A 12,065-nucleotide genomic window follows, 5' to 3' on the forward strand; every position below is an offset into this window, starting at 1 on the left:
TTTTATATAAAATAATGGAGACCTGAAATTCCTTCGTTGACTTTCTCATATTGCTGATTGTATTATATTGTTTTATTTATTATTATTCCTCTGTGTGTTCATGTGTGTGTGTGCGCATGCGCGCATGCACGCACACATGCATGCATGCATGATAATTTATCCATGTGGCTGTCTGAAGACATCTTTGTGGAATTGGTTCTCTCCTTCCACCTCAAACATAAATACTTTTACTCAGTAAGCCGTTTCATTACCCCATACCTCTGGCATTGTTTATTATTTAAAAAAATATTTTATACTGTCTTGAAAGTGTTTTTAAAGCTTAAGACGATGCTGTCTTTTTAGATTATTTTTTCTGTGTATGTGTATTTTGCCTGAATGTATATCTGTGCATCACTTGTGTGCCTGGTGCTTACGGAGACCAGAAGAAGGTGTTGAATCTCATAGAACTGGAGTTATAGACAGCTGTGAGCTTCCATGGGAATTGAAAGTGGGTCCTCTCTAGAGCAGCCAGTGCTCTAAACTGTTATGTTGTCTCTCCAGTCTACATGAGCACAGTTTCAGGTATATTTCTCCGTTATCTTAAAGATAGAAGATATAAGAAAGGAGAAGACTAATTCCACAAAGAAAACATTTTGGAAAACTTTACTTACTTTTATTTTACGTGTGGAATGTTTTGCCTGTTGGTGAGTCTGTAAACCTTATGTGTGTGCTCTCAGAGGCCATAAGAGAGGGCCAGATCCTCAGGAACCAGAATTATTAAAGAACAGTTGTTAGCATGTGGGTGTTGGAAATTGAATACGTAACAAGAACTCTTAACTCTGGGACCATCTGTCTAGCCCCTGAAAACATCATTGTTATGATATAGCAATTTTTACTGAACATATCTAAAATTACTCCCAAATTAGTACCAAATCCACTGGGGTAATAAAGTCTATCCACCAAGGTCGAAATCTGAATGGTGTTCAACTTTGGCCTTTTTTGTAGCCTTTTGGTCATGTTTGAGTCTAGGTAATCTGTTGGTAGCATGGCATATCATCCTTAACCATGCCATTTTCCTAGCTTAGAATTGTTTTTGACATCTTTTCTTTACTCTTCTGATGAAAGCATTTAATAAATAATTTTGTTTTAAAAACAAACTTATAGCATTTTTTCATAAAAAATCCATGTTATTAACATATTATCTAACTACTATGATCAACTAGTCCTAGTTTTCCTCAGACTAGCTTCTGGCTAGCCCATTGAAAATCTTCTATTTTAGGATTCCCTACCCCCATCTTCAGTTGGGAGCACACTGGGATGGATGATTACTTACCCTTTCCACTTGCACACAAATGATGTGCTATTCTGTGTCCTTCACAAGCTTGACATGGGGCTTTAAGTATAACATTTATTCAAAAGTACTTTGATTAATTTCATTTACATGCATTTTTTTTGTCACTGCACTTTTAAACCATTTCCAAACCATGCTTTTCTTTATTTTCCCTATAAAGTCCAGGCACTGTTATAATTAGACAAAACGGTCTGTTGGTTCCTGGCAACCTAGATATAAAGAGAAAAATAAAAAAATGTTCAAAGCCAAAATATTAATAGTTTTTTAAAAATATAGTTGAGCTAGAAAAATCCTTATGGACTGAATTTACATCTATCTGCAACCATGGAGAAGTGAGTTTGGATTTTATGGCTAGATGAAGAGAATTGAATAATATAACCTCGAACACCTTTATTTCTTGGTGCTGATGGTCAGGTACTGAATCTGTCCTTTCTTCTTTGTTAAATGCACTGCATTAAAAATTACTTGGAAGTCCTATGAAAGAAGCAAATATCATTCTGTAAGCTGTGAGGAATTATGGAGTTTATCATTGTTAATACAAAAACAAAGCCAAAATCAACATTTTTAATCAAAAACCGACAGTAGGTCAGGGCCTGATCTTGGCTCTTGAAAAACACAAGCAATCAAGACTTCAATAATATTCTAAACAGAGGAAAAAGCACCAACAAAGATACACAGTAGAGACCAAGAAGTGTTTTCAAAGAGCAAAAAGAGTTTATTTTCCATTTGAAAGAATTTGAGGAGATGATAGATAACTGGGGCCATTATTAAAGAAAGAAAGGTAGATATATAAAGATACCATGGGGCCCAACAAACAAGACCAAGAGTTTAGACTTGACTCTAACAGCAGTGCAGAACCATCCAACATTTCATGTGCAAGTAGATGGTAGAGTTTCAATTTCCAAAATCTCCTCGATAATGAAAGGAAAGAAGACATTCTTTCTAGGTCATATTGAAGGCAAAGAAACCAGTCTTAAGGTTATAATAAGTGACAATATCATCTAATAAGGAACACTGCAGGTGTTTCCAAAAATAGAAGACACCTCACTTGATTAGTTGTGTGGAGGTGTGGAGAGAAAAAGGCTAAAACCGAAATTCAGGCAGTTTCAGAAATCAGCGTCCCCCTCTTTCACAAAAATGAGAACTCTGGATGAGAGATGAGTGGGTTTTAGGGAAGACAATCAATTCAACCATCTCATACATTGACCCCCCCAACTGAACAAAAATCTAAAGCTTACAAAAAGCAATGGCTTACATTGTCATGTCTGGTCTTCACACCGTTTACAGTTTCCTTCTTCTTCAGGCTAAGCAATATTCCACTGTGTGCACAGGCCAGGCTGTGTTGATCCACCCACTTAACTGTGAATATTTCTATGTCTTGGTGAAAGTGAACTATACTACACCAAACATGACAGTACAGGTAACCCTCAAACAGCCTGATTTTAATCCGTTTGGATAAATATCAGAAAGTAAGATTGTTGGTTAAGATGATAAGTCTAGTTTCAATGTTTTGAGGACTCACAATATTGAATGGGCTATTAAGCTTAGTGAAATGATTCAGACACAGAGGCTATGATGATTATAGAAAATACACATGCACCTGTATGTATACACACATGCACATACACACACACACACACAAGTGAGGTGTGGGTAGGATAATCAGTCAAAGTATATGACAATTACAAATGTGCACATCTACCAAATCAAGAAAAAGAAATGGGGCAGAATAATCAAATATGTCACTTCAAAACAAATGTCAACAGATATGTAACATATAGAAAGCAGAGTAAATGGAACAATTATTAATTTGCAATAATTCTAGACTTTCAGTGCCAAAACAGCCAATGATCTAGCACATTGCTCATATTTCTCATTCTTGTGACAAAATGTCTGACAACAAGCAACTTTATAAAAGAAGAGTGAACAGCTAGACATGGTGGCACAAAGCTTTAATTCCAACCCTTCAGAGGCAGAAGAAAGTGAACATCTTTGAGATCAAGGCCAGCCTGCTCTACATAATGAGTTCCAGAAAAACCAAAGCCAGGGTGACAAAAAAAAAAAAAAACCCTGTCTCAAAAAAAAAAAAAAGAGTTTATTTTGAACAGCCAATTGCATCAGAGAAAGTATGGTGGAAGGGCTTGAGGTAAGAAGTCACAGTCAGGAAACAGAAAGATGAGGGGGAAATGGGGCCAGGCTCTGAAGATGCCATCAGAAAATGGGCCCAGTGTGCACAGATTCCTGGGAAGTCGAAACAGCCTGCAAGAAAATGGTTTCCAGAAAGAGTATCGTAACCTAGCTAGATAGAACTCCCAGAACCTTTTTGAACGACATCACACTAGCTCCACCAGGTTATCCAGAATCCAAATGGGGGAAACAGTGCTGGAATTCTACTTCAAAGACTCTGAACCCAGAAGCAAGTGAGACCCAGGAAAGAAACCCTCAGTTACTGTGATGCAGTAACATCTTCTAGAAAATGAGACTGTACGGCAGATATTGGTGATGCCTCACCCTTGACCTTCACTTCTGCATGGTGGAGCTTGCACCCTGCAAACCCCTGTAAATCTCTGCTTCTTTTCCTGGCTGAAGGAGAAAGAGCAATGCGTCCTCGAGGAGGGCTACTGAAAATACCAGAAAGTTAATGTGCCTGAAAGCAGCCCTTACCTATGACAAAAAACAATTAAATTGGGGGGAAAATATACCAGCCTCTCCTCCCCTGGTTAGAAGAGTTGCAAAGCCAAATTTTATACTGTCCCAACCTGGCAGGATGGATCGCAGGCATCAGTAGTAGAGAAAGCTGTGAGTGCACACAGTTTAATTTGGTGGTGTTCCCAGGAAATACTAGTTGAAGAGTGTGACATGAAACGGAGAAGGGAATGAAGCCAGTTAGCACAAATTACCAATATGGGCAACTGGGCTTTAAGCCTGCTGGGGACTTTGGGAAACTATGAAGAACACGTCTCAGAGTTCTCTGTACAAAGTTAGGGAAGCTAGTTTATTTCTGCATCCTTGCCTGTTGGACATGGGCTGTGGATTGATCTTGGCAAATAAAGACGGCTTGGCCAGGCCATCAACAGAGTCCACAAAGGCGTATCCGGAGAGGACCCTGTGCTGGGAAATGGAAGTCTGGAGTCAGGCAGTAGAGGAATGGTGAATGCCAAAGGGACCCAATAGCATCCACTATAGAGCATCACAGACACAATCAGCTCCTAGTGATGGATGGAAGCTTTGAAGGACAAATAAGAGCAAGTGGGATTAAGGAGAGGGCCGTGAAGAGGGACAAGAGCAATAGAAGGGAGGAGATTTGTTCTCAAGGAGAATCTGCTAAACAGAAGTGTTGCGGGAGGTCCTCCCATTCCTCCAGCCTATCACCGCTGAGGTACCAGCCCATTGGGGCGTGGTTTCTCTCCCTTTAAGAAAGCGGCCACTTCCCTCTCCTCTCTCTCTTCACTTCCTGCTCCGCCTGCGACTAGACTCCTTTCTTGGTTGTGTAGAGGGCTGTTGCCTGGGACAGTGATCTGTAAGTTTTTTCCCTTTAAATAAATACCACCCTAATAATCATAACCCTGAATTGGTGTGGCATTGTTTGTGACTTACGCCTTCACAGAAGGCTGTTAGACCTAGTCAAGAAGGTATAATGTGCAGGTATAATGCCAGGGAGAGGAAGGAGAGCTAGGGAGGGGATCTGATAAGTGATATGAGGTATGCTCATGAAAAGAGGGGGAGATCTACCCCGAGACCCTGCGGTTGCACCATTCACTGTGCCAGGGACTCAGGCAGACAGATCATTCATGCCACAGAGGGAGCATCGTGATTTGCTTTTTAACACGTTGAATGTCGGGCTTCTTTTATTCAGAGAAGTGCAGCGCACTGTGGGTGGAAGCAGCACTGTAACTGGAGTTTGAGGTGGTGCCGCAGCCTCAAGTTGTTCTTATCTTGGGGAACCAGGAAGCCAAGAGATAGAATGGTTGGCACTCGGTTGGTTCTCTCTTTTTTCTCTTTTGATTCAGGCCAGGATGCAAGCCCATGGATGGTACCACTCACATGAAAGGCCCGCCTTTCCTCTTCAGTTAAATTCCTCTTGAGAATTGCCCTCAGAGACACACACCCAAAGGCATCTTTCCTATCAGATGCTATATCAGGGCCAGTTGACAGTAAAGATGAACCATCAGAAGAATGGGTATATTGATTGTGGGGAATCCAGAAATAATATGTGCCACGGACCAATCTGATTTTACCAAATATAGGAGGCAAAATTGATTCAATAGATTTTGAAAGTCCTCTGCATGCCAGGTACTGTGTTAGCTACTAGAGCTCAGCACTGACAAATGGAAAATGAGGGAAGAAGTCATTTCTCTCTGGGAGCATATAGTTCACTATAGTACAGTTTCCAGCAATCATAAATGTTAGCAGAACCATGGTAACCGACAAGACAGGAGCCCCTGGAGAGTGTAAGCATTGAAAACAGAAGGACTTCAAGCAACTACAGGTTTTTATGGACAACCAGAAGGAAAACATTTTTTAATGGACTAAGAACAAATTTAAAAGAAACTTTTTTTGTATTTTTGAGACAAGGTTTCTCTGTGTAACAATCTTTGCTTTCTTAGAACTTGCTTTGTAGGCCATACTGGTCTGGAACTCACAGAGGTCCACCTGCCTCTGCCTCCAAAGCACTTGGATTAAAGGTATAAGACACTACTTAAGACTCAAAATAATCTGTAAGAATTGGGTGCTTTTATGGTCACCATTCCCTACACCGAGGTAGCAGGGGTCACTTAGCAGACATATATTTACACTGCATTCTAGAAAAGATTGAAGATGAATAAGAACTAAGACTATTCATATCATCTAGGTGTCATAAATATTCCCTGCCACTAGACAATAACAAAATAAGTCTCAATTTGGATCCTTCATAAAGAGTTTTTGCTTTTCCCATTAATTCTGATATCTCAGTAAGAAAGGTGCTATCAAGTTGATCCCATAATATGTAACTCCAGGTACCTCCAGGTTGCTTGGTTGAAAGTAACAGGAATCTGATTCTAGGTTAAAATAATTGCAATGTATTGGAGAAATACCAACATATTCTAACAGTCAGGCTTGGAAAACACACAACGATTAAGAGAGAATAGGTAACAAAATTGTGCCTCCCGGACACCTGCTACTGCCACAGTGTCATGGGCCACAGAGAGCAATTCCTCCTTGCCACAGATCTCCAGACCTCTTTGTTTCTCTGTCATACACTCAAGAGACCAAGCTCAGATGGAAATATTTCCACTCCAGGTCCCACCCCACTTGACCTCATGAGTCTCCTACATAGGATGATAGAATCTGCTTCCAAGCCCAACTCTCACAGTGGGGGGAGACGGGTTCTCTGTAAGACATTGCTGGGAACATGACCTCAGGTCTGAAGAAGGTGGTTGAGTTCCTACCCTGGAAAATAACCTCGAGACAGGTTAAACTTCAAACCTTCTAAAGCAATTCCCAAGCAACTTGGTCTTCTCAGAAAATGATTTTTGTCCCTGGAAACATTAAATAATACTATTCAAAGAAAATGGATGGAAGGTAACATTTTGGTCTTGTTTTTTAAAAAGTGGTTTTCAGGGCTGGAGAGATGGCTCAGTGGTTAAGAGCTCTGCCTGCTCTTCCAAAGGTCCTGAGTTCAATTCCCAGCAACCACATGGTGGCTCACAACCATCTGTAATGAGATCTGGCGCCCTCTTCTGGCCTGCAGGCATACACACAGATGGAGTACTGTATACATAATAAATATTTAAAAAAAATAATTGTTTTTCTGGGTCTGGGTTACCTCACTCAGGATGACCTTTTCTAGTTCTACCCATTTGCAAGCAAATTTCTTTTACTTTATAAAATGGTCTACATTCTATGGATGCCAAGCATGGGATATCCTTATGTGAAGTGGGGGTATATTTGAAGTTAGTGAGATTGCCCAGTGGCTATGTAAGCTTGCCACCAAGCTTAATGTGGGTTTGAACCCAGTGTTTCTGAAGGTAAAAACAAGAAAAACAACTCGGACAAGCAGCCCTATGATCTTTACACCATATTTTCTATCAGAGCACATAGGGAATGCTCGGCAATTTGTGATACTCACAAACAGAAAGATATGCATGACTGTCCAGTGTACAGCATAGTCTTCCTACTACATGACAAGGGAACACACTATCTGCAGAGCTATCACTATGAAGTCCAGCTCTGCCTTCAGGAGACCTGAGTTTCAGAGTGTCTCCAGACAGAATTGTGTTTACTTTTCTGTTTATGTGTCAGCTTCCTTACAAACCTTCTTTCACTTGATATTTATCCTGTGATAAATATCTTTGCAACATGCATTTCACCATTACTTTTCCCTGCTACTGCCTGTCGGAAATACCTGAACGCATGATCATGGCCTTCAGAGATTAGGATACAAAAATACCCAAAGAAAGAGACAGGTTAGACAGAGGAGGAAGTCATTTAGACAGACCAAGAAAATAAAGGTGATGCTTTATTTAGAACTAGTTGAGAACTACAAGAGTTTTTAAATGAGTAGGAACTTTCTTCTAGGAATCTTCTGACAGATGTTGCAAATGTAGTTCTCACTTCATATCTCTTGATCTGCCACTATGGAAGCACACTTGGCCTTCACCTGATTCTTTAGTTTCAAAGAGTTTATCTCAAAGAGAAAGAAGGTAACACCAAAGAGTGACATGGTGGCAATCAGTACTCCTATTGGGAACACAACAGTATAGTGTTTGCTTATTAAGGCTTCTTTTTTAACTGGAAAGTCAGGTGGAAAGTCAAGAGTGGTTTGGCCATAATGATCTACAAAGTGGTTCCAGCTCACAGAAACAAATGTGAAGATGCTGCTAACACACAAAACTAAGGCAGCAACCTTGTAGCAAAATAACTGCATCTCAATAAATGGGTCTTTCATGCAGCCAATATTAATGGCGATTGCACTGAAAATCAGAACTACAGGCTTCATCGTAACAGCCCACATTATCAGTGTTTGTGCATACTGAAATTCAGGTGAAATGGTCCAAGTGGAACTGATAGGGGTGTGCACCAGAATCTTGGTTACAGTGCCTGAAGCATTAAATTCTTGAGGGTAGCAAGCTTCCCAAAGTCCAAAAGACACGAATTGCACAAGCTTGTCATTGAATTCCCAGAGGCGCCAGGATTGGCTGCTTGCGATGACAATCTCAAACACCAAGGCCGATAGGCTGCAGAGGAGGCCACTGAACTTGAAGAGGCACTCCTTCACATTGGCAAGTCTAAAGATGAAATTGAACAGGTATATAGTCAAGTCAGGAACACAAGGGACAGTGGAAAACAAAATGAGTTATGGTTTACAGAGCAATAAGTTCTCATACCTGGTCCTTGCTGTCACAAAAAGTTGTATTTAAGTAATATACCTATGGCCAAAGTTCCCTCTATATGAGGTTTTGATTAGCAATTTCACTATATCTATCAAATGCTGAAATGTGCAAATTTGTTAACTAAACATGTTAATGCTTGGAATTAATACTCAATAATTTACAACACATGTTAAATGATGTTTAATTAAGCAGTATTTACAATACATAAATAAGATAAATAGCTTAAATGAGAGGTATAAGCAGAAGAATGCACAAATATCTATAAATTATGGTAGTGAATTTACACAAATTTAATTCACCTATATTGTCTGCTATATTTCTACATGTGTATGCTAGTGTATGTGTTATCGGAAAACATATTGGAAAACCTGAATTATTATTATGTGACCAAAATTAAAATCTGTATGTGAAACATGAGCCCTCATGAATATTTCAATCATTTCCCATGACTTACTCAAACATACACATTAGAAAATTACCTTCATTTCATTGCTGAATATGAAGTATCCCAACTGTCTTGTGTGAGAAACTATCTTCTCCAGCACCAAATTAATACTATACATTTACTGTATGCACCAACTTATTTAGATCACTTATTGGTTCATAAGTAGGGTTAATGGATGTGGGGTTAATGTTCATGAATAACTATGCCCTGAAGGATGTCACTGTGTTCTTGAGCATAAATAAAGTTCAGGCATGTACATGATAACATTGCCACCTCCAATGCAGAAGGTTTGAGTGCACTACAAACTGTACCTCCTTGCCACAAAAATTTCTCTACCAGCTTCCCACTATTCCACATTCTCTGTGGAATGTACTTCCTAACAGGGTGAAGGCAGTAGCTCTACTAAATTGGGAAGTCATATCAGCAAGGTGACTTTAAAATCTAGTATGAATTGAGTAACACCCTACCCATGCCCTCTTCCTTGTTAAGGCAGATCTGAGCCTTTTGATGTCAGAATCAGTGAGTTTTGAAGCACAACCAGAATCAGGGTGGAAAATTCTCTTGTGTAAGACAAATGAGCTAGCATGGAAAGATTTAGTTTTGCCCATGTCTGAAACCCATGGAGGAGGTGCTTATGCTTCATAAAGATCCAATCTGAAACCTTCCATGAAGCTCATCTTAAGCTTTTACCTTTGTTTATCCAGGAGGAAGAGATCCATTTGAGAAATGTCAAGATCATAAATATCTTCCAAATAGCAGGAAATGTTGGACAGACACGAAGTCGCACAAGAGTTGAATCACCTTCAGTAAAAGAAGTTCTGTTAGGCAGATATTTCAGCTCAGAATGGTGTCTCACCATCAACCCCTGGTTCACACAAACCAACCCCTTCCTCTGCTTTGCTTAGTTGAAGCCTCATTTATACTCTTCAGGGATATTAGCCCATCTGATAGTCCTGACCCTCCAATGAGATTCACGCAATCATTACCCCATTAAATAAACAGAAAAAACCACAGAAAGTCTAATTCACATACTCAGTTTCAGGAAACTACAAATGTATAAAGCTCAATACAGGCTACAGAGCCTTCACAGCTACACAGGGATTCCCAGTACTTATATTCAGTAGGATTTACTGACATAGACATGATATCAACAAAGAGTTGAATCTTAGGTCATTGACTTCTTTGACCTTCTATGTCTCCTGAAATTGAAAGCTTTTAACAGAAACCATGTAGAAAACATAAAATACTTGCCTCTCTTCCCTTCTATGAAGGCCAAATGCTAGTGACTGCCCAGTATGAGAGTGACTTTAAAAATTCTTGTTTCCATAGCTACCAGAGATGAATGTCACATTATGAGCAAAGAACCAGAGTCAAGACATATAGTCTTAAAGGGCCAGAGTGGTTAATGTCCCTCTCATATGTACAAACCTTTAGAGATATAATTAATCTATTAAGGATTTAAATTAATCTAGAATTAATTTGAAAAAATTCTCATAAAATAAATTTATCATGATTTCTCCCTTCATCAACGTTTTCTACTCCCTTTGTTTCCCACATCTCTACCTGCCCACTTGTTCAGTCTTTGCTTTCTCTATCTCTGAAAAAAATCTTAATACAAGAAAGACGAAAATACTAAATGAACACATGGCATAAGGTTTGCATTGGCCAGCTACTGCTAGTTATGAAGCCTACACTGGAATGTATTGAGTATTCCCAGTTATATTCCATTGAACAAAACTGATTTTCTTTTTATTTTTTTCTAGGCAAAGAATTTTATTAACCCTTTTCCAAACTTTATCCCCAGGCTTCTTCAGCGTAATTCGCTGCAAAGACTGAATTGTGTTTAAGCAAAAACTGAAAAGAGCTGCAGTGTCCAAGGGGCTTGGGCTTAAAAATATTAGCGATCTAGATTTGATCAGATCCATAAACAAAAGACCCTTTAAAAGCAGCCATGATGTAAAATAGCAGCTCCTGTAACTTCTGCAAGTGTCAGTTCTTCAGAAGTCGCCTCCGTTCAGTTTGCCTCATTCTAAGACGCCTCATCAAAATTCTCCACCAGATCTGGGACTTCATCATCATCATCATCCTCTCCAGTAGCAAGGGGTGCTTCTCCATCCACAGATTGTTTGGGCAGAGCTTCAGCCAGTCTCCTTGAACTAGTCAGACTGTCTGCCCCAAGCTGGTTTAGAATGCTGGGAAGCATTTCTGTCAGTTGCTTTGTCTCAACGTGGCCTGTAACGGTGAAGGTGTTTGCTACCAGAGACGCCTGAACTTTAGGGTTGTTAAAATGGATCACTGTTCCTTGGTTTGTGAACATGTTCACCTCTTCAATACCAGAGAACTTCTTTAAGGAGAACTGCAGTTTTTTATCATCTGCTGTGGCTGTTCTGTGAACCACCTTCTTCTTTCTGCGAGCAGTTCCTTTCCCACCAATGCACACTTGTGCCTGCAGCTTGGCCAGTTTTTCCTGGTTCATGATGGTTTCTTTCATCTTGTCGGAGTGGAAATGGGTTCGTGCGGGGGACTAGGGTTTGCGCTCAGGGGGTCTCGGGCAGACCAGCTGAGGTAATGCGCACACATGCGGGGACGCAGGGTGGCAGCTCTGATCTTCTTTCTCCAGCAAGTATCAATTGCAAATATCTTCTTGGTTAGTGGAGATTTTTTGTGTCTGCTACACAGTTAATAATACTGGCATATGGTCTGGTTTGAATGGGTATGGGTCTTGTTTGTCCTTTCAAAGTCTCCTTCAGTTCTCATGTGGTATCCGTCTTTTGTCCCGAGGCAATCATGTGTTAGATTCCTGCAAACAGGGCGTCGAACTGAAGTGTAGAGATGGATCAGATGAATTTGGATTTGATGAAATCTGATGTAGTACTTGCATGACTACTGGTTGGGTTAGAAGTGTGGTTTTGAGGCT

At 40.0% G+C, this 12,065-nt stretch overlaps 2 protein-coding genes across 3 annotated transcripts; both read right to left on the bottom strand.

Annotated features, from left to right (window-relative positions):
- Positions 1-7,925: 7,925 nt before the first annotated feature.
- LOC121443078 lies at positions 7,926-9,867 on the bottom strand. Its single transcript, XM_041644761.1, has 2 exons — positions 9,839-9,867; positions 7,926-8,598 (listed from the first exon to the last, which is right to left on the bottom strand). The coding sequence occupies exons 1-2, from the start codon at positions 9,865-9,867 to the stop codon at positions 7,926-7,928; spliced, it is 702 nt and encodes a 233-aa protein (XP_041500695.1).
- Positions 9,868-11,177: 1,310 nt separating this feature from the next.
- On the bottom strand, positions 11,178-11,639 carry LOC121443090 (transcription factor BTF3-like). 2 transcript variants are annotated; one of them, XM_041644777.1, is made up of 2 exons: positions 11,270-11,639; positions 11,178-11,209 (listed from the first exon to the last, which is right to left on the bottom strand). In XM_041644777.1, exons 1-2 carry the CDS (start codon positions 11,637-11,639, stop codon positions 11,178-11,180), a joined length of 402 nt encoding a protein of 133 aa, XP_041500711.1. The 2 variants fall into 2 exon arrangements, with proteins under 2 accessions (XP_041500711.1, XP_041500710.1); XM_041644776.1 differs by having other exon boundaries at positions 11,178-11,639.
- Between the last annotated feature and the right edge of the window lie 426 nt (positions 11,640-12,065).

This window comes from Microtus oregoni, unplaced genomic scaffold (assembly GCF_018167655.1).
Source record: "Microtus oregoni isolate MIOR12 unplaced genomic scaffold, Mior012 000099F_ref0000060, whole genome shotgun sequence".
In the NCBI taxonomy this organism is placed as follows: Eukaryota; Metazoa; Chordata; class Mammalia; order Rodentia; family Cricetidae; genus Microtus; species Microtus oregoni.